This window comes from Parus major, chromosome 12, assembly GCF_001522545.3.
Source record: "Parus major isolate Abel chromosome 12, Parus_major1.1, whole genome shotgun sequence".
NCBI classification, from domain to species: domain Eukaryota; kingdom Metazoa; phylum Chordata; class Aves; order Passeriformes; family Paridae; genus Parus; species Parus major.
The window spans coordinates 13,023,499-13,050,752 of NC_031781.1; the positions used below are offsets into that span (position 1 = coordinate 13,023,499).

General features: G+C 40.3%; 1 protein-coding gene across 1 annotated transcript in view; it reads left to right on the top strand.

Annotated features, from left to right (window-relative positions):
- The window catches only part of PTPRG (protein tyrosine phosphatase receptor type G), a gene marked incomplete at its 5' end in the record, with an annotated part of 303,590 nt that overhangs the window by 156,157 nt on the left and 120,179 nt on the right, over positions 1-27,254 (top strand). The window contains one exon of the mRNA XM_033517345.1: positions 13,480-13,575. Coding sequence (XP_033373236.1) covers positions 13,480-13,575 — 96 coding nt within the window. The remainder of the gene's footprint in view (positions 1-13,479; positions 13,576-27,254) is intronic.

Sequence of the window (27,254 nt, forward strand, 5' to 3'; positions counted from 1 at the left end):
GTGAAAGGGCCAGGTGATAATTGATGAAGGCAAAGAGATAAATACTTAAATTTTATAATCTCCTGGGATGGCAGGACCCTGTAATGCCATCCCAGCAACCACTGGCTGTTCAAGGAAGCCAGAAATGATCCTGAATGTGTTTTAAACTTCTCAGAGTGGCAGAGCTACCAGAAGCTACCAGAGATGCCATGGATTTCGGCAAAGTCCTAACAGCCCTTTGTTGTGAGAGATAGGGATGCTGTCTTTTCTTTCTTTCTCATTTTCTTTCCTCCATCTCTGTTGTTCTCCTTCCTATCTCTTTCCTCCGTCTGTTCAATACAAGCCTGGCACAGTGAGCCCAGACACACTCCCTTTCACAGTGCTGCTGTGATCCCATGCCTGGCAAGGCAGAGAAAAGCTGTGTCCTGTGCCTCCTGGCAGGAGTTACCAGGTGTTGAAGTGGCTGATAACAGCTATTTTCATTGCCTGCTTTCCACAGTAAAGAAGTTGCAAGTATCAGTCCCAGAAGCTGAGTTATCTGGCTGTGCACTTCTTTTCTTTCTGCTGTTACATGTTTTTTTTCTGCAGAAATTAGGATTGGACTCCAGAACTAGATGTAGCCTATCTCACCTGTTTTTCTGAAGGAGAATGCTTTTCATCACATTGAAGACCATCCACAGATTGTTTTTGTAAGAAAAACCCCTTTGCTAACAGGGGATAAGGCATAGGTGACACTAGAAGACTCAACTGTTTCTATTTGAAAGTGTTTCTGGGGTTTTTTTTGGTACTGTTCTCAACTTTTCTCCTATATCTTCAATTAAAAGTTATAAAGATGTTTAAATCATTAGTGTTGCCATGGAGCTGAGAAGCCTGGGTCTGTGCTCTCGACTCAAACCAAGTTTGACTGTTCAGCCTTACAGACAGGGTCGTGTTAACACCTTAACCTACAACTCTTCATACTCTGTTTCATTGACATGAGTGAACCAAGATGTTGGATGCTTTTTCCCCAGGAGTCACAGGCCCTGCTGCTGGAGGGCAGGCTGAGGCTCTGGGTCACTGGTGAGTACTGGTATGTGAGCAAGGTAATTCAACTCTCTCAAGATCAAGCAGGTGACATTACAGCTGCTGGATTCAGGTCACATTCACCACCTTTTCTCTACAGCTAGAGAGGAGATGCATGCATCTGTTAAGTGAATGGAGATTATTGAGTAAACACAGGCTTTCTTATGTAGGGCTGTAATTACAAACCTGCAATATTTCTGTCATAAATTGACCTGGCAGACTTTTCTTAGTGAAGTGTTAGCATTAGCTGCTGACAGCCTTTGGAGTGAGTGTGTGTGTTTGACAGGGGATGCTGTGGAAGGAAACTAGAATGCTGGATTAAAGAATGAAGTTAGCCAAGGTGGAGGAGGAAAGCTGAGCAAAAACTGAAGTAGGACGCGAACCCTCTTTCAGGGACAGCAGACCCTCACCCTTGCAGCAATCACTGCTGCTCCTGAGGCATTGACAGGGGAGTCAGGCGGTGGTGCCTGTTTAAGAGACCCAGTTTAAGAGAAGAAATACTGCAGTAGGAGTATGACCTTTGAAATCTGCTGGGGCAAGATGTTTTGTGCATCTGGTGAGGAGGACTGTGTGGTTCTTTTCCTGAAATGTCCCCAGTAACAAACACACGCATTAGTGATGTTCGCTTTTTGAGTGAGGAAGTGGTTATTTTTCTCAAAACTGAACATTTTTGAATGATTCTCTTGCTATGTGCTCTTAGGTGACTGATTATGATCAAGGCTGTACAGTTAGAGCACATTTGCACTATTTCTTGTTACTGTGTATTGTTAACTTTAAAATTCTCTTTGAGATACCTTTCTGGATTTAATCTTTCAATATTTAAGTGCAGCATATGCTCACCTTTTTCTAAACCTTCACTACAATAATAGGAAAGTTTAAAATTTAAATTAGGGTTTGAACTTTAATTCTGTTTCTTGAGCCATGATGCATGTTTAATAGATGGTGGTATATTTGAAATATTTGTTTGGCAAAATCTTGATTACCAACACTGAGATTTATGCAAATCGTTTTATCTCAGATTTGTGACTCATAATACATCTTGTTATAAAAAGGTTAAATAAAGAAATACAGCTTTTACAGAACATAGGCTATAAACAGACTCCTGAATGAAACAGTGGTTTCTAGGTTAATATTTGAATTTTTAACTTCAGTGCCACGCTTTAAATATATTTCAGGTTCCTTGATCCAAAGCTTACTTTATATTCTGAAGGCGTGCACTTGCTGTAATCTCAAGAGAAGATAAGCATGACATCTGGTTCACACCTGTGGTTTTAGGGATAAGAGCATAGCTGCTTTATGTATTATTCAGGGCACTCTCTTGAAACTGCAAGGAATTTGACTCTTTGAGGCCCTTTGTCCAAAGGTTTTTGTACTTGTCTAAAGTAAACATGAAATATAGAAGTCTTCTTTCAGTAGGTATTGAATAGATTATTTATTCCAACCTGCCCGCTGCCAGGAGGGAAATCAGTTATGCAGGTTAATTATCAGATTTATGATAAAGACTTGTGCAACTCTCATATTTCAAAAGTTCCACTGAAGCATTTTGTGCTGTGACAGAAGACCAGGAGAGGTGAGTGCACCAGTAGCACATACTGGTGTGGATTTGTGTTGGAAGGTGGTACCTGCCCAGCCCTGGCCCTGGGCAGCTTGGACCAGCTCTCCCAGCTGTGTGATGGGAGAGGCTGCACCAGTTTGGAGTGTTCCCAGTTCCCATTTGTGTTTGTCAGTGCAATCCAAATATCTGGTGCTGGTGGTGAGAGGAGTGGCATGAGCAAGAATTGAATTGGTTGGGCACCTCTAGAACCAGAGACACCAACAGTCTGGAGAGAAGCCAGCAGCTGTCACACTGAAAACCAGAACTCCTCTGGTGTCCATTACACAGGTGAATTGTTTGAGTGTGAGATGCTGAGACAGAAGAGATGCTTTCAGAAATACACAGGTGTGAGGCAGACTGGAAATGTGACTCTTGGGCATGCAAATCATTTCTATGATTAAAATACAGTTGAATGAGGGGATGAAACTGGCATGAAGCCTGGTTGAGCAGGGACACAACTGGGCACACCTCCCTCCAGGAGTGTGTTCTGAAAGCTGTACTGAAGCAAAGCCTGCAAAATTTGGACTCAAATGCCAATCTGGAGGCACTCTTGTGTTCTTCAGGATCCCAAATATGTTGAACGTTCTTTTCATTCAACATCAATGGGCCTGTAAGAAATTGGAAGTGTTAAAGCTGAGAGGTTGTTTTACTCACATTATCTAAGGTGATGCCACAAGTGAGCAGCAGCGTCAGGTGCACCAGGGGAGTCTCAACATGTCATCTGCAGACAGGTATGAGCAAGGGAGGGGGTGAGAATCAGAGCTGTGTTTCTGTTTCATAAGCATGGAAGAATAACTTTGACATTTAGCAAAGGACCATTACAGAATGTGCTTGCAAATGGGTTTGCAGCTGTGACAGTGGACAAGGGTTTAACTTTAAAACACTACACAATTTCCAGCACTTACTTTTCTGTCAGTTTTGCTGCTTGCCTGAGTATTTTGCTTCTTGCTGTGCTGAAGTCTAGTTCTTTTTGATTTGTTAGTGTAAATCCAGAATCATGTCCTTAACACACTGGCACCATTAAGATGGTGTACTCAGCTACTGTGTGTGCATCTGTACACTTAAGAAAAGAAGTTTACAGATTTCTTAACGCTGCACTCCAAATGTGTGCAGACTTCACTTTCTGCTTGCTAAAGCAGTCAGAGGGCCAGAGTAGAGAAACCTAGAAAATTACAGTACAAAGATATTACATGTAAGGTTTTCCAACACTGGGGAATTTGGGTAGGCAGCCCATGGTGGGGAAAGATTTCAATTTGAGGTATTTTCAGGAGATCCTGAGTTTTAGAAAGGATATAGTGTACTCACTCCTTGCATATTAAACCTTGTTGAGAGTCTTGAAGTAAAACACCCACATTAAGCAGCTGCATTGGAAATATCCCTCATGTTCCAATGGGACAGATGTGACAGAACTAGTGCTGTCCCTGCAGCACAGGCTGTCACACATCCCTCCAGTAATCTGCAAGTACCTACTGAGAATGGTGCTGAGTACTCTGTTTGCTCTGCCTTTGGCATTATGATGAGAGTCTAGATAGAACTGTATTCTGCAAAATATGAGAAAACCCATTATTATTTTTACCCTCCAAGTGAGCTCTTGTCCTAGCCTGGTTCTGCTGTAACTGTCCATCTACTTCACAGTTCATAAATAAAAATAACTCTGCAAGTGTACAGCCTGGAGGATTTCACATCCCCTCAGAGATAGGAATGGCCTTTCGCCCAGCAAAATGCTGCTGAAAACGTGCCCCATCTGCTGCATAGCTTTGAATCCAGAGTGAAACTATAAATACTTCAAAATTTGTTCTGAGGCATTTGGAAGTTCATTAAACCTCTTGGAGACCTTGCCTTCTCCCACTAAAAAAAAAAAGAAAAATAAGAAAAACCCATCATCAACAAGAAAAAAAGACCACACACAGAGGACATTGGATGTTTTGAATTCCATAGTGCAAAAAGAGGAATTTACGCTAAGATATGAGCTCTCAAAGGAATGAATACTTCTACTAGTGCATCTTTAAAGTGAATGGGATGTGAAATTGTATTAATCACACATGCTAGGAAAAGTATGCTTTTGTGGGGTTTATTCTTCCAAGTGCAGCTCCTTTGTTTTTCCTGTAAAGTGTTGGAGTATTTTTGGAAGGAAATCCCAGTTCTCCCCATTCTGGTAGCACTTCTTGGTGTTTAACAAAGTAAATGGATTCCTGAAAGATAAACTGAAGTATGGACAGTTAGGGTATTTTGAAGTTTAAAGCTCTTCAGTAGTGCTGTTTTTTCTTTTAGGAAGGCCATGGGCAGCAGATGAAGAAGCAATCTAAAACAGACTCTTTTGGGTGGAGTTCAGAGCTAATCTGTTCATATTTGTCCATCCAGCTTGTTTTTGGTTGCTGTGTCATTTGCTGCTTAGCCACTTTCTAAATTGCCTGTTTCAGTTTTTCAGCCATGACAGCAGCTAAGTATTGCCTCTAATTTTTCCATTTGTACAGTGTTAGGAAGCCACGTTTGCCTCAATGTTGTGTGCTCCTGTTGTCTTACTTGGAATATACCACCATTACACAAAGCCACTGTGAGAGACTCAGAGCTACTCAATAAATGCACAAAATATACAAAAATAGTCTCTGGTAGAAGAGGTAAAGACCAGTGAGACACCAGTTGGCTTCCCAGAGCCTGGGAAGATGTCCTTGAGTGTGTGGGTGCAGTGCCCTGCAGCAGTTGTGTGCACTGGATTTCTGCACCATCTGCTTGTAAAAGGAATGTGAACCACGTGGCATAGAATGGTTTGGGTTGGAGGGAACCTTAAAGATCAGCTAATACCAACTCCCTGCCATGGGCAGGGACACCTTCCACTAGATGAGGTTATCCAGAGGCCTGTCCAGCCTGGCCCTGAATGCCTCAGGGATGGAGCACAAACATGACAGCTTCTCCTGTCAGTTCTGAGCTGGCTGAAGTTGGTACCAGTATTAAGGAGGCAATACTCTCTCCCTGAGGTACCTCTGTGACTCTTCCTTATTGCAATAGCAAGCAAGTGAACAGCAGCCTCCAAGTCTTTTTCCTCCAACAACACTCCATATGGTCCTTAATTTCACACTGTTTTCAACTGTGTGTCATTCTTCCCATTAATTTCAAAATTTTAAAACTTTTTTTTGTAGAACTTCTGCTTCAAGAAGGGATAGACAATGACCACATGAGGAATTGAGGTCCAGAAATGGGCAGGGATCAATGCAAGATAGCAGAAACTCTCTGGTAGCCTTTGCAGGGCTAATAGGTTGCCACTTCTTAAGTTACCAGAAGACTTGATATTTAAGAAATATACCTATTTTACACAAAAAAACCCCAGAATGCTGAACTATTTCTCTCTCCTTTGTTTTCATGGGCTTCTAAATCTTTTCAGGAAGAAAAGAGCTTTGCCTTTTCAAGGTTTTTCTTCCAGGCATGAAGGCAATAGCCACAGTGATTTTAAAATTGCAGTGAAGGCTCTCCTGGAATCACATCATTCCGGTTCTTTGGACTTGAAGTGAAATACCATTTGTCAGGAATCCTCTCATGGAAGGGTACAAATGAGCAATACTGTGTGGGGCAATCTTTTAGCCTTTTTTTATTTTTACTTCCTCTCCTTGGATCTCTTCCATCCTTGGACATGTGGTTCACATCCCTTTCACAAGCTGACTATTGCACCAGTTGCCACCCACGTTTCCAGAAAAAGAGCCTCCTAAATTTGTGTGTCTAACAAGATGCTGTGATGTATCTGGATACACAGGTATAATTACCACAGAATGAAGATATTTTAAACATTTTTAGGAGATGAGAAGGAAAGGTTCAAAAAAGCCTCCTGCTCGTTATGCTTCAGTTCTTGTTTATGTCTTAGTATTAAAGTGTTAGTATTATAATCTTCTGTGCTTGGAAGGAGGTCAAATATGAAACAACACTTGTAACAGAGGAAGGAGGATCAGAAACAAGAGGCATTGCACTGGGAGGTAATAACCACAGCTCTATAATTCAAGGGTCTTGTGCATTGTGAAAGAGAAGACTTACTGCTGATTTTTTGTTGGTTTTGAATGATTTATAACATTTCACTTGTGGTGGAGTGTTGCAATCTATGTTGTCATGGAAATTCTATTGAATTTATAGTTCCATTTATCCAAAACGATTTTCCAGACTTCATTTCATGGTGAATCATATGGCTGTTACTCGGAGTACAAAGCAATTGCAAAAAAGTTTCACGTTACGGAAAGCATAAACACTGACACCGTTATTTTCATATTACAGTAATACAAATGAATGCAACATGCAGCTTTTTAGCATCAAATGGGCCTTCCTTGTGTAATGACTCACTGTGTACACATGAGATGGATCTTTGTGTTAGGGATGGGAGCAAGCCTAAGGGGTATTTATTTCTTTCAGTGGAAATCAGGGAAGTTTCTGGCTTGGCAAGGTCCTTCTCTCTTAACATTCAGGACTTAATGCTCAAGATACTGAGTGATGTGGCTGTGATCCAGCAAAGCATGGGAGTCTAGGGGGATCCCATGAGTGCTGGATTTCCTCCCTGTTCTACTGCACTGTCACAGGACCACTCACAGGTTTAAATTTTGTGTAGACTTACGGGCAAAAGGTGCAGCAACTACCACCCTTCAACCTGAAAAAGACTGAAATTGTTTAGTCTCAATTTATAGCATTGGTACACCTACTGCATTGTTTGGAGACAACAAAGCAAGAATTCATGCTTACTGTTAAAGAAGATGAAAGGGAAAGTTACCATACTTCTGAGGGATACAAATGTCTAAACTGAGTTAAATTCTGGTATTTTACTTGCATGATCTTGCTCTTCCTGTTGTTTCAGCTCCTTTCATTTTTTTCAGCCCAGCATTGTATTCATAATCAAGTTGCAATTACATTAGGACAAAGACCCTGTCTGACTTTTTGTTTTACAATTTTATCCAGCACACTTTTAGGCACTGTAGACTACCAAGTTATGACATTCAAAATACGTCTCTCTACCTGCCTAAGTATAGTTAAAAATTCACTGATGAATAATAGACTAGGCAGGAAAAACATGCCATTATCTGCTCCTGTTCAACTTTATCTTTTCAAAAGAATGCAATATACTCTGTGTTATTCAATCAAGCTCTGGTAGGAGAACTGGGAAACATCACGATTCGCTCTTCCCCCTGTCTTTCCTAAGCAGATTTTGAATATGTTATGAATTATAAGTTTCATGGATTTTTTAAAGAGAATATAATGAGAAGTCAAACATTAGACTTTATTGCCCCAGTGTACATCTCACACTCCAGTAAACACACAGACTGCAGGACAGTTATTCTGAATTTTTAGTGCTGCAGTGAAGATTACATTATGTCTGTAGAAAATTTTTATTCCAGCCAAATGGATCACATCATCCAGTTCACTAGAAATCTATGCACATATTTAAAGCAAAAGTAAGTTACATGTGAGCTTTCAATTAAGAAAAATCATGTATGATTCATAATCTTAGCAGAGAATTTATTTTTGTGCAAAAGGTTTTAAATCCAGTTGTAAAAGTGGCTGAGAATAATTTATTCTTACAATGAAAGCAGCTAAGACACTAATTAAGAATTAGTATATTCAGTGCTTAACTCCATCATTTTAAGCAAACATTTCAAAATTTTTGTTTCACCACTCTGCAAAGAGTTGCAATCTACCTGCACTGCCTGGGTGTTGTGCTCTCTGAAAGTACTCTCAGTCTCTAAAGCAGTACATAATAATCCACATCGCTGCTCCCTCTGCGTCTTGCTGCCTAATTCATAAAAAAAATTGGCTGGTCTATAAAACCTTTTATTTTTTTATGCTTTTTTACGATGGTAGTCCTTGGATTGCTGGAAGGAAATGAGCAGAAAGATAATTCTGATGATCCTTTCCCTTGCACCAGAATTCCTGATTCTATTGAATTTTCCGTACTCCACATCTGTGACAGCACAATGAGCCTTTGTTCATTTTTTAATCTAAAGAGAAATCTGCTGTAGGAGGTTGCACAGGGTGATAGCAGCCCAATTTAAAAGTCTCAATTATTTATTTTTAAAATACTTGGCATCTGTCTATGGAAAATATTCTTGCTTGGTTTCCAGTCTCTTAGAATTGCTTTGAACTCACTCACATCTTCTGGGATCTATCAAACGCTCATTGTGGCTTTTCTCTCCTAAGTGCTGAATGAGTTTGGCCATGACAGTCTGTATTGGATGTAAACTTTCTGTCTTTGTAGTGGGGTAATGACAGCGAAGAGATGTCATGCACAGAAATGGTGATTTCTGTCTGGATGCCTGTCATGCCAAGCAGAGAGACAGAGCCTTTTATTTGTGGATGGGTGGCGAAGAGAAGCCATTCATTGGAAGCAGGCTCAGTTCTTGCAAGCCAGTGACATTTCATAATGAGGGTTTAGTCATTCAGAGGCAATTACACTTAATAAAACCAGAACTGGTCTCTGGTGGGCAGTATTTCTCAGTAATATGCACATTTTGGACAGCCTGTCCCTACATCAGCATGGTGGCAGCCCAGTTTGGCATCAAAATCTGAGCACAGAGTAGGGCCTGATATTTTGCCAGGTCTGGGTAACACCAGATTTCTGTAGAGGTTGGAAGAACACGGTTGAAGAATGGTGTTTTCTGCAGGGAGTAGGTTGTCCTGAGGAGGAGGCAATTTCCTGCCCCCAGGGCATGGTGGAGGGTAGGAGCAAAGGCTCTCCAAGCTGGAGAATCAGCCACATGTTGGATGTATGTGGTGTTTTCACTTGTATAAGTGTTGCAGATTTGGAAAAGACAGACCTTGAGTGCTTGGAAACTGTAATGGTTGGCCACTGGATCTTCCTGGACAGCAGAGACTAGAAAACATTACATGTCTTCTCAGGGAGACTGGTGATTATCTCCTGGGTTATGGCAGAGTGAGGGCTTTCTCCCTAATCCTGTTTTAAAGCACTTGTAACAGTCTGAAGATTTTGCCCTCAGTGATATTTTTTCAGGCTTAAATCTGTGCTGTACAGCAAATCTCTCTCAAGTTTGAAAACAATTCTTTTATAGCGTGAAGAGTGTCAAAGCATGAAGTTTTCCCATTAAAAGCAAACTCTTGCCCTCTCCCTGTCTTTGTAAAGCTCTGTAGCTGCAGTAGTATTAGTGGTGGCATTTTAGGATGTAGAGTTCTTCCTGCAGGAAAAGTACTTTTGTTTCACTAGGGATGGTTTGTCTCAGCTTGACTTTACCAAAATACTGAACATTTCAAGTTGCTTGGACACATGTGGTCTTTGTGATGCCTCTTTACAAGGTAAATGCAAGTGCACTGCTGTGTTGCACACATGAGATGAAAGAAGGCTGTGTAAACCTTTCCCAGCCTTGTTAGTTGTAGTGGGGCTGGATGTGAAAGCCTTGTAAATCTCATATATTGTGCCATGGAGAACAGGACACTGATGGGCTCCTGGACCTGTGCCACGGGGAAGGCTCTTTGGAGCACAGTCAGCAGGGATGTGTGGAACAGAGCATTCTGACTGCACACAGGTAGTGCCACACTACAGAGGGCATTTCAGGCTCTACTGCAGGATTCTCAGCCTTTAAATTTTTTAATTTTGGAAAGTACAAGCTGTTGTGGAATCACATGCAAAAATGTACAAAAATGGCTGTTGGATGGGGCTGAAATCAGCCAGTGTCACAATTAAAGTTGGATGTGTAAGCTTGGGTGATTCTCCATTCTGCATTTGACAAATAGCATATTATAATAGAATCCAAATTTTCTTTAGCTTAAAAGCCTCTTTGTTGTATTCTGTGCTGCTGGTTTTTGCATCCCAGGCAGAGACAGTAGAAGTCATTTATATGCAAAGTGCCCCATATATTGTATATACTAATTATATAATAAGGAGTAATAATGAAAATTTTCTAGCATGTTTAGGCCACTTAAGTATGCGGTGAAATTAATTTTACATTTAACTGTCTTATTCCCACTTTGTACATAAAGAACCTTATCCCACCCATAGAAAATATTAAATTAACTATCTACTGATAAATGCATTCAATATTATGTATATTATGAATAAAAGAACAAAAATACATTGGATACATTTGCATTTTATTGTAAATTGGGGAAAACTGATGAGGCTGTATTATGGAAGAGAACAATATGTGATCACATAATTAGAAAATTGCCATAATACTGATGCTCAGCGGTGTCCAGGTGTGGTTTTATGAGCAGCCTGAACCATGAGGCTTTAAGGGTGTAACTTTACTGTCTTTTTAACATTGTTTTTGCAGGGTGTATGTGTGTAAATTACATAATAGTGATTCCTCAGATATTGTATTCCTGAAATGTTCCTTCTAGCTATATGAGCACATAAGGAAGCTACTGTATGACAGATGACAATAATTTTTCATATGGGACAGTTCCCCTTGACATGATGGATGCAGAGAGAGCAACCACACTCTCTGGAAAAACACCAGGGAGCAGTGGTAAAATGCTCCAATGTGTATGGTAATCAAGGCAGAGTGTGGTTCTTGATTAGGCTATGAGATTGCACTGCTAAGATGAGGGATCTGAATGAAAAACTCTTTTACCAAAGCCCTTTGCACTGGTATGCAAGAGTGTATTGTAAAAATTAATTTCCTTAAAATGCCATAAGCAAAATTGATCCAAAATGATTCTGGCATATGCTGAACTCACTCTGTGATGCTTTTCTTCAGAAATTCCTGTGAGGAATATATTGTGAAATGTTTTATGTAAGGCATAGATAATTTTAAACTTTATTTTAAAGAGAAGCAAAATGTAATTTGTGAGTGTTTTGCTAGGTTTGGTCTGTGCTGGCTAAACTGAAGTTTAAGCAATTCTACCTGAAACAAACTGCTTCTAATTTCTACATCAATGTATGGCTGCACCTTGCTCTGCATTTGTTCAATCCACAAGTTGTCAGAATCTGGAGGTACTGCCACCTCTGTAAGATATTGTCAGCATTTGTGTGTGTGCCGTGAGTATGCTGGGAATAGGAAGGCCAAAGAAGGGGAAGAAAATTGCTTTGAAATTTTATAAAGCTAGTGTAAGTGCCTAATTTTTTCATTTCTTTGTGGGTTATTTGGAGTGTGGTCTTCCTCCTGCTGAAAAAAGTACCTCTGCCTCTGAATGCTCTGATCTTCATGTTGGTTTTTTCCTTATGTGGTGATTTTTTTTAACTGTATAATACTGGCAAAGCACCTATCTGCTATAGCCAGTATATACAGTCAGAAGCCTGGGAATCAGTAAATGTGAATAGGAATGTATCTGTGCAAAACAAAAGGGTATCATCTCTCTTGGCATGTACAAAATATGGGGAAGAGTGCTTTTGTGAATATCATAGGATGTGTCATGCAGCACTATTTTGGAAAAACCCAAACAAGTGTTTGGGTCCTGCAGACAGACTTGCTGGAAGGAGCCATGGTCAGACCAGCAGTGTGTTGGGAGGCACAGACAGTCTCAGCTAGACCTTACTTCTCCCTCAAACCATGAGCTGTGTGCCTGTCTCTTACCATCACTGCAGTGCTGGGAAAGGGGCAGGTGCTGGTGGTGGCCAGCAGAGTGAGTGCACAGCTTCAGCAAGAGGCTACTGGCAGAGAAGCCAAGGGGTCCATTCCCATTTCATAGCCAGAAAGAGATTTATTTTTTTTCTACACATCAGCCGGCCAGTGCTGGTTTGGGTTGTGAGATCCATCTAGAAAGTTCCCTGAATGGCCACAGGAGCAACTGCTGTGAAGTCCAGTCCTTGTGCTTGGCTGTCACCATTGGGTATGTGGTTTTAATTTGTGCTGTGTAGGGTACGCCTACAACAGATGTTACCAACACTGAATTTATTCTGTGACTATACACCACCTGCATGGTGCAGTGTTGAGAAGGGAGAGTTGTGTGCTTCAAACCAGATCTTTCAGAGCAAATCGTGGCTGATAGAGATGGACTAACACAAGGGGCTTCTTTTGGAATGGAAGGGTTGGACAACTACTGGAGAAGCTGCATGTGTTCTGACAGCTGGCAAAAGCGTGAGCTCAACAACTGTGGGAAATGGAATGAGAACCATACAGGAAATTAAGAGCATGAGCACCCACAGGCCTCTGTGGGCTGCCTGTATTCATGGCATGTGGAGTGAGATTGTTTAACCAGCAGAGTGTGTAGAGGAAGCTGTTCTTGGTCCTCTTCTATTTGTGTAACTCCAGCACTTGTTACTTTGGGGTAATCATTCTTCTCACCTGATCTTACTTGGGGTTTGTTTATTAACAGTTATTATTCATTAAAAACATCACATCAATATATATGGTTTTGTCTCACACTTTTTGCAGAGTACTAACGCTTTGGAAACAAAAGTCATGAAATTTAACTGAAGACAGGGAGAAATGTGACCTTAACTGATAGACCTGAATATCGGAGGCTCATAAAAATGCATTGCTATGGAGACAGACTTTTATCTTACAAATTACTTTAGGAGTAAAGGAATAACTCTAAACATTGAAATCCTTTTCAAAATTCTCTATGGATTTTGAGATAAATATGTTTAGCACATTTAACAGAGCGGGAGATGAGTCTTCAATGTGCAAAGAAATGAAGAGATGCTGGCAGAAAGCACAAAGTTTAACATCTGAACAGACTGGCCATACTGTTTACCCTTGGATTTGGTATTAAAATGCATTGCATCAACTCTGTTCCCTGCTTTCTGTCCCAGCAGGGCAGTCATGCTATTAATCAAGATGCTGTTTAAACAATATTGTTCAGCAGAATTCCTTTATCTCAGGTTCATAACACTGGGTTTACATACAACATGTATGCATTACATCATGTGAAAGCTGTATGAATCAACACTAATGTGATTCTGTTGTTGGTTTTAATTTTTGCAGATGCAGATTTACTTCTACAATCCTGATGACTTTGACAGTTTTGGAACAGCAGTTCTAGAAAACAGGGTGGTAGGAGCCATGGCCGTGTTTTTTCAAGTAAGTTAAAACAAAGGCTATATCCATAAACCAAAGTGTTCACCAAGTACTATTTAATTCATTGAATTGTTTCAAGCTTAATGGATGCATCTGTTTTCTTGTTCCCACCTGTCTGAGTGAAAGATACTTCATATTGTCTATGTGTGATTTAAAATGTAAATAAGTATATTTAAAAACATAATGAAAAATTTTGCCTGGATTGTTCTGACTTTATAGCTACTCTACAGATGCAGATTGGAGAGCACATTTATCATGGAACTTCCCTTGTTGCTGAAGCACATTGCTGCAGTCCCTGGAATACTAACAAACCAACACCAACTGGTTTTGTTTAAGGAAAACTTAAAATTCAAATGTAGCTTGAGAAAAAATTAATCAATACGTTTCATCAATCTTATCTGTAGCAGCTTCTTCTAAATTGTCATAGTAACAAGTTCTTGAACAGACCAGGTTTAGGAATGAGTGAATTTATGCATCCACTTGTTTGAAATGCATCCTGTGAGAGATGCAGATCTGGGGCTGCTGGGTGAGCTCATTTGTGGTTCCACATGCCCCAGATCTGTGGTGTGGGGCAGGGAGCAGTGCTGGTGATGGGAGTGTCACCTGTGGCAGTGGCACTCAGCAGTGTGAGCTCCTTGTCACCTCACGTCAGAAACAGGGTCTTACCTTTCTGACTCGAGGGTGAATTGAAGAGAGAGCTGGAGCCACTCCACACCACCAGACTGTCACAGGCAGAGAAGTAGCTAATGAAGATTTGAAATGTCTTGAGGTCTTGCTTTTCAGAAGAAAGGAAAGGAGGGAGGGAAGAGCAAGGGAAAACACTGATCTTTTGTGAGGTTTCACTCTAGTTTTTACTGAGGAAGAAAGTGATCTTGCTGTTATCTTTGTGAAGCCAGATAAAAAGGAATATGCAAGTACCCATATGTAAATACCTCCCTTTTTCTTATGATGTTAGAGTGACAAGCCTGACTCTGCTGCTCAAATTAAGTAAGGTTGTCTTTTTGCATGTCACTGATTTTGATCAAATGCTTTGATAAGGAGAAAAGGAAAGATCCTTGTATTGCATAAATTGCTGTAACTCTGCTGACATCAGGATAGTGGAAGGAGGCATGTTAAATTCATCACTGTTGGATTCTGAGCACTTCTGTGGCATTTCATATTAGGGCAAAGTTGGTGGAGCTGTGATAATTTACAGTGGCATGGCATGATAATGATTCCCCAGACTTTTTAATCTCAGTGTACTACGGGAAGCTTTGGGTAAGTTGCATTTGGCCATACGAAGTTCAGAAGCAGAACAGCCAAAGGCTGGTTTATAGCACAGTGAAACATTGTGGGTTTGGTGTTTGTGCCGTGTCAGGAGTGTGGGTTTGTGTCATGGTGTGCACCGTGTGTTGTGGCATCATCTGTCTGCAATTCAACTGCTAAATTACCCTGATGGGCTTCATATCAGCCATGTGAAGCACTGCCCCATGTCACATCACCTCCTAGTCTGTATGTGACATGTATTCCCTAAATCCCTTCTTTTTACAGGGTCTTAAAATTGTGGTGGGACTGTGTTTGGTGTTCCCCACCTGCAAAGCCAAGTGCTGCATTTACTGTAAGTCTCTCTTTCCACGATTCCAAGGGAGCCATTTAAATAACTTAAAATAGTGTGTTATGCAATTAAAAAACCCATCTTTGATTGTCAGAGACCTCAGGCTTTTCAAGACTCCAACTGAGTGTTGTAGTCCCCTCAGGGAAACAAGAAATCTCCATCATTTCCATCCCTGCCAGCCACAGGACATGGGGCTGTAAGGTCGGGATGATGGTGCAGCTGGGCTCCTCTGTTCTGGCAGCTGTGAAATCTGAGGCCATTAGGGATGAGCCCTCTCTGATCTTTTCCAGAGTGTGGGGTCAAGGTAATTCTTGGCAAAGTGACCCAGGGATGACCTGTTTTGCAGCTGCAAGGAAATGGTTTGGGGGGTTTTGGTATATTTTCCTTTTCTTTTGGGTTGAAATGAGAAATCAGTGCTGTGTTGTTAAACTTGTGAGTGTAGCAGGTTTTCTTTCTGGGCAGCTTTTCTCCAAGAAAGAGAACAGTCAAGGAAGATTTGTAATGCCCAGAGTCCTCATTCTAGAAGGGCATGTACTGAATTCTGGCACCTGTAAATAATCTTCAGGGACACCAGTGTGACAGCTGCTATTTTGGCCATCATGAGGATTTTCCAGAACTAGTCCCATAGGGCTTGAATTGTTGTTGTACATAGGGTTATTAATGGATGCTGATATCCTTTGTAGATCCCTACTGTTTTTGACCAAGGTTCTGTTTTAGCCCCCTCAGCTGTGTATGATGTGCTGGGCTTGTTGATCTGTGACTTGGGAAAATGTTTTTCTTGAGAAATACTTGGTGTTCCCTGAACCTTGCTCCCCAGGACTCCATACAGATAAATTTGCCATGGCTAGTATTTCATGCAGCTAATTTAAAGCTGTCTTTTAAAATTGATTCCTAGTGACTTTTGAATGAAATGTCCCTAAGATGTCCATGGTCACATTTTGATTGGCAGCTTAGGTTGTTCAAGTACTAACAGCTTTCTACTTTGCAGAGCTTTGGTCCCATCTTGAAATCATTTACCTGGAACACAGCTTTTAAAAATCGTAGCAAGAGAGGTCATACTGTTTTTTCCAAATGCATTGCAAAACTGTATCATGCTTGCTTTTCTGTGTAAATATTTTAACATAAATTATTGGATATGTTTGCCATTAAGACTTGGATTTTTGCTAATGTGGTAATGCTGTGTTGGAGTGAATGTGCACAACACTGGCTGAGTTTATAGTCTGGCAGGTGTTTTTTGTTTGAATGATGTTCATAAATGTTCCTTTGAAAATCAGGTTCTCCGATGAGTGAACATTATACTGAACTATATAATTATTGGTGAAACATTAAATAATTAAGTACCCTCTTTCTTCCTTTTTAAATAATTTAACTTGGACTATACAAGAATTTTCCTTATTGAATTCATTATTTCAGGGGCAATTTCCAGGTAAAGTACATTGGTTCTGAACTTGGATAATTGAAGCACTTGGAATTTCGTTGTAATTAAAGCTGTGCTTTTCTCATTACTTTCATTTTAAGCTCTGTTGATAAATGCTATTTCTGTTTCTGTGCTGCAGGTTGGTTGATCTGACAAAAAAAAAATTACCAAACTAAGAAACAATTCTTGCAAATACAAACTGCTATAACTGCTCATCTCTGTATTTCATTGTGGATAGACACTGAGAGGGTCTCACACAAAATAGCACTGTGGGGACTCTATAGCAGGTATTGTCAATTTGCAAATTAGGTGCACTGGCCTCAAATCTCTGCCTGGATTTTCTTTGTTGTCAAAGAGAACTCACTTGTTATTGTAGCAAAAATCAAAATCCCCTGGAGACAAAGGAGAGAATGCCATGACAAATGAGACCTTGCCTTCAGACAGGTTTTTCAGGGGAACACATTATGGCCATTCCTTGCAGTGATTCGGTGTTAGAGTGAAGCTGGAGCTGGTAGGAGATGTTCAGCCTGACAAGCCCATCACCTCCTGCTGACAGCACCCTCTTGGCTGGCAGGAAAGGCTGCTGGATTTACAGGAAGGGTACTGATGGACCCAGATGAGGGGCCCTGTTTTGTGGGAATCCTAAATGAGCTTCTGGCTGCACACTGGGACCCAGCAGCTGCTGGAACACATGTAGCAGGTCCCAGTCCAGCAAGGCACCTCAGGCTTGATTTAAGTGATCCTAACTTGAATAGTTGGTGCGCGTGTTTAATTTCAGCCCACGTAAGATTCAGCTTGTAGTTAATGATGTTCTGGCTCTGGGCCTTGGTTAATTGTCAGGCTGAGCTAGCTTTGAAGCAAACCAGGAATGGAAGGCAAGGCCCAGGTCTCTCATGGTTCCTGAGTCATCTGTTCATCATACATGTAATACATATTTATAAGTCACATTTAAAATGAGTAGTTACTTGGATTAAATGCATTCAGACATATTGCACAGCTCTGTTTTAACCATATAACAATATAATTCATTGCATACTTCACTACTTGCTTTATTAAATCCAAACTTGAAAGTGTTCAAAACAAACATATTGCTTTTGCATTTGAAATATTCATCTTTTAGTCCTGCAGTATATTCATTATGGCAGAGAATACTTCATTCCTTGATTACTGCTGTGAAAAGGCACAATACTGATTCCCCAAGCACTCATCAAATATTCGATAGCTCAGAAATTCAGGAGGAGGTGATGGAATTCTTGTTCCTACCGGGAGGGCATATAAATCTATTTTATATTTGCAGAGAAAACCATCAGTGATTAGTTACTGTGTCTCAGGTACTCAAACAAATCATCTCTAAAGAAATTAAGTAAAAATGAATTTTAAAATAACTTTTAGCAATGCTTTCATCATTAAAATTAGCTCCATAATGATGAGTGATGTTGATACCTCGATCACTCAAGAGCTTCAGCAGTGCAGAGCTAGATTTTTAAAGGTAATTAGGTACTTGGCAGCAAATGTGCAACTAGCAGTATTTTTAAAAGTACATGGGATAAAAATCAAGGGGTTTACATGTCTTAAGCTGAGTTGCCTTCCAATACTGACATGTCTTTTTAGGTTTGTTGAAAAAAAGCTACTCTGTATCCCTTTTAACTTTCAGATCTGTGTATGTATTATTTGCATATAAATTTCTTTATATTTACTAGTTACTCATGTATCCAGATATTTGTTCTTCAGAAAAATGCATGTTTGTGGCCTTGCTTTTTGTGAGATTTTTTTGGTAGTAGTTCTTGGTCTGCTTCATCAATATGATCAATCACTCACTTTTCACAGGGGCCTAAATGAGCTGAACACAGAATAAATTGGTGGAACACCATCAAAGCTATTGAATATTTGCCAAAAATATGCTTTTTAAATGTATATTTCTCAAACAACAGAATTCAGCTTTTAACTTCCCTTGGAAGCCTTTTTGTTCCCTGTTCTTCCTTTTCATTAACTGTTTCATGTGTTTGCCACCATAACTAAATAGATTCAGTGAATAAGTGATTTAAATACGGTGGCTGTTGAGAAAACCACATCCAGTAGGAGACAGAGTCCCATGTTCCCATCTCAGTTCCTGGAAATTCCCTGATTCTGCCCTGCCCTTATTCTAATGCTTTTTGAAAGTCTGAACAAAACGAGATTGATTTTGACAATGAGAATGGAGAGAGAGGTGTGCACTTCTCTTGGAACATTATATCCACCTACATGAAGCATAATCAGTACTCCAGTGTTTAGGCAATATCCTAGAGGTGATTTGCAATAGTGAAAATAACACATGGCATCATTAACATGCAGAGCATCATCCAGAGTCATTGAGAGACTTTTCATTTATTTTAATTGACTTCAGATAGACGTAAAGAACTTAAAATTGAATTACAGTATTAATTTTTTTAAATGTTTACATTAGAATCTGTGGGGTTTTATTAATAGTGGCTCATGAATAATAAAACTGTTATTATTGATTAGCAATGTTATTTAGTATCAGTACAGGTATATTTTTATTATCTTCATACCATGAAGATATGTACAGCTCCTTATTCAGTAGCTGTATACCAATAACAATCCATGAAGGTGAATACAAGCAAAACAATTTGAAATGTATTCTTCTTTACTTAGTCCAGTTTCACAGCCTTTTGAAATGTTGCAGTTGTATGAAAACATTAGTAGTTACTAAAATTTTAAAATTAAATTAAATTAAAAATAATTCTTAAGGTCTGTTACATTTGAGTAGAGTTCAGTTTGTCAGTGGCACAGACCTGCCTCCAGACGTGGTTTTTTTAGCCAAAACATGCAAGTTTGGGTGCCTAATAACAAGTGCTCATGCTGATCAAACAACTTCCTCTGAAACCATTTTGATAGGGGGAGGGTTTGGGTAGAAGACAAAAACTCATGGAAGCTCTTTCTATAAAAATCTATTCTACCCTTTCCATTAAAGAAAACAAAATATTTTTTTTTTAAACTAAGCCCAAAATTCTGATTTTTATTTCAACTTATGTGGAAAGTTTCTTAGGGAAACGTGAATATTTTTTGAATATTTTATGTAAAATAAGAAAGGAAAGGGAGAACAGATGGAGAATAACTGAGAGTAAAATATATATCTATATATCTCCAATTTTCAAGCTTACTAAATTTCCAGTGCTTAACAATAAGACCATATTCTGATCCATACCTCTGCCCAGATTAGTCATGTTTCAAATGGTATTTAGTAGTAAAACTGCTGTTTACAACACTTTTTTTTTTTTTTTTAATTAAGGTTTCTTGTAGTAATGTTCTTCATCCTTTATTTTGGTAAATAAATGAGCAGGCTGACTCTTGAGAGCACGAGGCAAACAATCCCTGATGAAGTCTTGAGTTTAGTAGAGAAGCTTCAAAAGGCTTTTAGTTGTGGAGGGCGATGCAGTTGTGAGAAGGGCAGAGCTGCATCCCTCTCTCAAAAAGGAGGGCAGTAAGAAGGTAAGGACAGGACAGACTGCAGGGTGAGCCCTGGGACCTGAATGTGAGCAATTTGAGGAGCACAGAGAGCTAGGAAGGGTTTGTGAGCCCAGTTCATCACTCAGTGCTGCTGGACTCAAGAGACTCACTCAGAATGAATGAGCTCATTCTGAGCTGAATTGCACTGAAGAACCAGTGGCCCTTTCACCTGGGGGGCTTTCTGTACCAGATGCACTTTGGTTCCCTGAACTTTGAGTGCACTGCCAGCAGCACTGAGACAGCCCTTGCTGCTGGGCTGCTGTGCAGAGCCTGGGCTCGCGGGATTCCCTCGTGTCACATCCCACACAAACACGAGCACAGGTTCTGTCTGCGGGCAGCGTGCTGAGGGTTCGGGCTCTGCCCACACGCCTGGCATGGCTTGGCATGAGAAGGGGCTCATGTGGATAAATCTGTGAGTGTGAAGAGCAGAGGTGTTCACACAGCAGCCTGAACATCCTGAGCGAGCCTGCTTGGAGGAAAGAGGTACAAATGTGTGAGCGAAAGCGGGGCTGGATTTGGAGGCACAGACTGACAGGGCGGCTGAAACAGATCGTTCTTGGAAGCAAACACATCGTTCCACTTCTGCTTGCCTGTGTTCTGCCAAGAGGCATTTGCAGTCTCTAGATCATGATGGCTGCAACCTGCTGTGTTGAAACTTTTCTATCCACAGGCTGACTGTGCTGTGTAGAAGGGTAATTTACCTTATGTGCACTTCTTCAGTGCCCAAGCAATGGTCTTCCTTTCCTTTCTTCTCTTCACTCTATGAGCTTGTTCAGGGTATTTTCCACTAAGGCAAAAGTCTGATGACCTCCAAAATGCATTTCAGTTTAAGCATTTTTGTTAGATTGGGTTTTAAAGGCTGTTCTGAAAGCAGTACCAAGCAGTTCTTTTTACAGTACCAGAGAAAAATACCAGAATACACGGAGTCTTTGGCTTTTATTTTGTTTTCCATCTCAGACATATCTAAGGAAATGAATTTCCAAAGCATCTAAAAAATCTAATTGAACATAAAAATTATAATTAGATCCTTTCTTTCTCCCAAATGCACTGTCAATGCTTTCTTAACTGAGAAGTCTGAGACCACAACTCACAACTTGTGCTGTCTCTGGTTTGGATGCAGCAGTGGGGAATAGCAGTGGGGATGGGTTACCAAGTGACTTCTGCTTTTTGTGATAAATCACAGTCCTATGGTCCAATTTATTTAATAAAAAAAATCACAATTATTGGTATTAGGAAGGAACTGCAAATTTTCTTCTTGTTGACAGGACTTGGACTGCAAAGTTCTACAATGCTGCAAATATGAAAAATGCTCTGTACATTTTATGGGGTGTGTCCTCAATGTCTTGATCTTGATCAGTCATAACCATTAATGAGGGTGGTTGTACGTGTTTCATGGGAGTAGATCTCTGTGTTCTTCTGGTTTAATGTTCATTTGAATGTTAGGATCACTGTCTTACAGTTTACAACATTGTAAATGTTTTTGACCTACAGGGTTTTTGTTTGCTTTCTGAATGATTCTTAATTGATTAATAGATTGAGATTAATCCCAAGCGGAATGCCATTATTAACTTGCTTCATTAAATTACATACCAACTTGTTAGCATTAATTCTCATAACTGTCCCCTTATATTTTAGTGGTTTTATTTGAATTACTTGCCTCAAGAACTTGATCAGCATGCATTTGTGTATTCTTTTCTTCCCTTTCTTTTCTCTCACCCTTGATGTTCAAAAGTGGGATCAGTTTAGGAATATTTATAGAGTCTAATGTCAGCTTCTTAAACACAGCAATTTACTTCTCTGTGATTTAAAAATATCCTGTTTAAAAAAACAAAACAAAACAACTATATTGTAGCCATGCCATAAAAAAATTTAAATTTACAGAAAATGTCTTCTGGAGTTTTTATTATCAGGCTCCTGGAAATGACACTTATATGTGAAATATATAAAAATTACAGTTGTCAGCCTATAATCTCACCCCTTTGTGGTTCAGGAAGATTAAAACTCAGGAAGTCTACTGATTATAATCATTAGACTAAAACACAAATTAGTTCCCTAACTACAGTAGTAGTTTTTGCATTTTGCTCTCTGTTGTGCATTGTTGATGCATCACTTGGTCATTTTGTCAAACATCACAAAGCAAACCTAGAGCTCAGACAGCGTGGAGGGACCCCAGCCTTCCTGCAGGCTCCATCACTGCTTCAGGGAAGGGACAACAGCCCCTTTTTGTGTCTCTGAGCATTGAGAAGACATCAAATCTGGCTTGTTTGTAACTTTGGGGTAGCAATGATTGCTTCATCCCTGTCCTCCTTACATGTTCCAAATCTGGTTCATTTTGACTTGACCTTTTCTTTAAGACAGAGAGAGAGAGAAGCTGTAAATAAAGAATCAATTTTTTGCTATCTAAGTTTTTGGAGAGTTTTGCTAAAATTAATCTCAGTTACAGAATCACAGGAGATGTAAAGATATACATTCATCACCTTTCCTCTCCTCTCTCCCAAGCAGAACAGCTGCCTCTGGGAAGTCCCAGTTTTCTCACAGTTTTTAGATACCTAGCCTGGATTCCAGGAAGATAGTTTTTTATGATTGTCTGCCCATCTTATTTTAAAATTAAATTTGATTTTTTGAATTTATATTTTTTTTTAAACAGGCTCTGTATTCATCTAGCTCTCTGACCATTTGTCTCTGAGAGGATTAAATGTATTACATGTGGTTTACATTCATGGGATGTAGATGGAGAAATCTTACATTTGAGCCAGGAAACTCCAGTTCTCCAGTCCACATGTTACCCAGTTCTGCAGGATTTTGAACAGGATTTGTTTAACCCTTAGAAAAGTTAGGCCTGTTTTTGCCCTCTGTATCTTCCATGAAACTGCAAAGTCTTCTATGTGTCTGGTTACCAGTTAGTGTTATGGCACATTTTAAGCAAAGGTGAGCACAGGATCTATTCATAAGTGATTGCTGAGTTTCACTTTTTGCCATAAAAGAGAGATTGGTTATAAAGCTTGAATATATAAAATAGATGGGTAAAATTGGGGCTTCCTTTCACTTCAGATCTTCTGGCTCAGATGAAAAAGTTATTAAATACAAGCTGTTCTGCCTGAAGAATTATTACTGTAGTTCTCAGCTATAACAGTGCCACGTTTCTCCTTGTATTGGCAAGAATAAACAATACAAGCTTCAGACAGAATTTCCTGGGTAGCATACCAAATGTTCTGGAAAACCTTCTCGGACAGCAGCTGATACATTTTTAATACAAATAAAACGTAATTCTTTAGTCTCGTTCCAGTTTGATCCCTAAGGTGGAAAAAGTGTACGGACTATGCATAATTGATGTATTTGTTTGAAGTGTTTACCCAGATACTCCATTCACAAAGCCTCTTTTTGTTAATAGGTTGCCGTGAGATGTAAGAATTACTTAGGGCTCTTTTTGTACAAATAAATGGAACGTGTCATGTTTTTTGTACAGTCAGTGAGGTGGTTACACAGTCATCCTGACTGTGTCTTTGTGCTGCCCACGCTGCTCAGCCTAAGTCACAGAGCGGGTCTGGCTGAAATGTCAGTATTTTCCCAGATCACAAGTGATGGGAAGGCATGAAAGCATGCAAGGGAGAGAAGAGGATGGCTGGGAGCTTTCAGGGTCACATGGATTGGTGTCAGGTTGGCGTGTCTGTGTAAGCACCACCCCAGTTGTTACCAATGATTTGTGTGGTTTCTTCTGCAATTCCTAAACATTGCACATGATGCAGAGCAAGCATGTGGGAAAATGTCCCTCAGTTATTGAATTATCATCTGTCCTAAATTACTGTAAGTCCAGTGTTACAGGTTACTGCCAGAGGGTTGAGTTGTTGCTGGGTTTTGCTGTCTGTAATTTTTGTGCTGCAGGATGACTGTGGGAGAGATGATTATTGAGGGTGTTCTTAGCCCATGATTTTCATTCCAGAGGTCAAAAAAAAAAAAAAAGGCAATGAAAGTAAATCATAATCTAGTGTGGTCCCTTCTTGATGTCTTTATACAGATGTAGACATTTGTATGTATAACTGATGTTTTAGCTGATAACGCTGATGGCAGATCACCCCAAAATAATTCTGCAGCTGAGATGGCAGCTTGCCCAGAGCAATCCTGGTACCTGATGTTTTACCTCCTATGAATCTAAATCAGAAATCTTCAAGTTTATGGGGTGGAGCTGAGGGTATGTAAACCTGGGAACCCTTTTACAGCATAACTTTATAGTAGCTTTCACATGTATCTTCTACATCTGGGATTCACTGAAAAGCACACTAATTTGACTAAGGTGATGAGTTCCAAATGAGCTCAGTGGTCCTGGTTTGAGTAATTTAAACCTCCTTTTGTTTAAAGTTCAGGTGGGCTGGTATCAAGAGTTTCCAGAACAAAACCAGCCCAGAAGCTGGGATGTGCTCTTATGCTCTGCTGGAGATAGGTGACAGTCAAGAATGCCAATCACCATCTTATTCTATGCAGAAAAGTGAAACGTGTTAAATAAAGATGACTTAAATCTGTTCAGCACCTCTGAATAGTGAGTTTTGATGGAGCAGGATTTTTCCTATGAGCTTATGGTGTTTGCAACTGCTTCACAACTCTGAGGAGCCAAGGAAAAGCTGTCTGGCTGACACCATCAGAACAGTATTTAGCTGCTGATTGTAACTGTACCATTTCTGTGCATCAAAAATGCATTGGAATGTGGTCATTATCAAGTCTAAAGAGACTTTCTGAAAGAGGGTATTGGTTTTGCAACATCTCTGCTGTATCAAATGAAGCCTAACTGGAGATTTGGCAAAGTGTTCTTTATGAGTAAAGTAAAATGATGTACCACATTAGAAAGAAGCTTGGTTATTAGAAAGCTCAGTCTTGCTCCTGATAAAATGGATTTTTTTCACCGTAAAATTCATCTTTACTTGCTGCAAGAATATTGCTAAAAGAGATTAACTTTGGATCCCAGTGTATTTTATAGTGTGTCTCATGTTATTTTAAGGCTGTAAATATATTAGCTGATCTGTAAGCTTCACTTAAGTTACTGCTTTCTGGGTTTTGGAAGAAATAGGATCATGGTTACGCAGGAACCAGGAATATTGAATTAAATCACCCCTTTTGATATTTATTTTCCCTTGGGATCATGATATCAGATCAATATTTAAAAACAGCTTTATGGGTAAGTGTTGATTAGAAAGCAAAGCTCCATAACCTTAACAGCTAAGCTAGGAATTTTTTTGGTGCATTTTATGTGTGGTTTGTATGGCATTATCCATATGCCTGTGTTAAAAGTAAGAAAATAATTTTATTATTTTCTTACTCCTTATTCCTTCCTGCCTGCCTTGCTACCTGGCAAACCTACTTTATCATATCTAGATCCTATAAAAATATCTAACATAATTTGAAATGCTCTTGTGTGAAACATGATTAGACTGCATCAATCACTTTTCAAAGATTTTTTTTCCCCTCATCATTTTGTATTCTAAACTGCTAAAATCACATTCTTTTATATCCTCCTGCATTTCATGGGAGGAATGAACAGACAGACAGTTCCCCATCTTGGGTGAACCAGTCTTATTAAGTACTCTCCCACAGCACATACCAGTCAAATTAAGCTTTAGGTTAACGTTTTGGAATGCTCTCCTCTTGCCAACTCATTACTAGTGATATGGCAAAGCAAACTGTTGCCTTCTGCTATTCCAGATATCTACAGAGATTTATTACATTTCAGCTAATAAGCTTACCTTCCTAATAGCATGCAGCCCACCCCGCCTTATGGCTTGACTTGTCCCTGCTCATGACTTCAGCAGAGAATTAAAGGCCAGAATAAAGGTGGCTTTTAAACCTGTCTGGGCAGAGCTGTTTGGGGGTCCCTGTGTTTTGGATGGGAACATCCATCATTTTGGAGTCTGAGCTCACTCATTACCTAGACCAGCTCTGCGCTACCCCTCGGGCTGATACCGATCCCCCTCTATGGACAGATGGTGCTGGGAGAGGAGGGTGATGCCTGGGCAGGTGGCACCACCTCAGTGTGCAGGGCCAGATGGGCACTCAGGGCTTAGAGAAACTTGGTCTGTGTGTGCAGTACAGCTGGCTGCTACCACACCTGTCTAATAGAGTTGTTGAAAGACTGTATAAATTCATGCTGAGCTGTGGGGATTATGTCTTGTCAGCTGTTCTTGTGTCAGAAGCAATTTTTTTAAATACTGCATTTGTGTCCTAAATGCCCAGCCTGTGTGTGCCTTTTAGAAAGTGCCCCCTTCCTTCCTTCATTACTGCTTGCATTGCATCTGAGATATGTAACTGAGACATACAGTGTCTTGCCCCTAAAAGTAGGAGATTTTAATATGTCTTTGTTATCATGCTATGTTTTCTGCCCCGCTTAAAATGTGAGTGTAAAGAGAGCTGCAAGTGCAGGTGCTGGGGGTACAGACCAGACTCCAGGGAACATGGGATGCTCCAGCATGAAGCTTTTGGGCTGTGGTGCTTCTCTGGAAAGCCTCTAATCCTTCACAGCGGCCAGCAGCGCAGTGCTCCTCGTGTGCTTGTTACAGCTGGGCTGGAATTCCAACTGTGCTGGGTCTCAGGCACTTTGGGCACGATTGGCTGTGCAGCTTGGCAGTAAAGATGTCCCTTGGTGCCAACCCTCTGTGGATTGCCTTCACAGAGCCTTGGCTCTTCAGCTCCCTCCATAACAATCAGACTTTTGGCAGGGAAAAACCTGGTGCAGGTTGTGGTGTCAGTTGCAGGTGGTTGTATGAGGGTGGTGACATCAAGAGACCATGCAGCTTGGCAGGTTTTAAGAAGAGAGATAAGAGACTTTCCTAGAGGTCAGCACCAAAACTGGGGCTGTGGCAAAGCATGTGCCAGGAGCCTGTATGGTCCTGCTGGCCTGCACAGCATTGGTGATCGGATCATCAGCACTGTTCATGAGCTGTGGACACCCAGGAGTTACAGAGCTGGCTGCAAGAAGAAAGGAATAATAATAAGGAAACATAAGGAAACACCTCAAATTAATAGCCAGGTTTTCTGGTGAGCAGATTCAGAGAGGAGGAGAGGAGATAGAAGAATCTTCCTGAGCACATTCCTGTGTACATTCACCTGCAGGAAGCATCTTCAGTCTTCTGGGTCAGGCTACACTTGTTCAAAGAGCACCTTTTGTTCTAACCCTGTTTT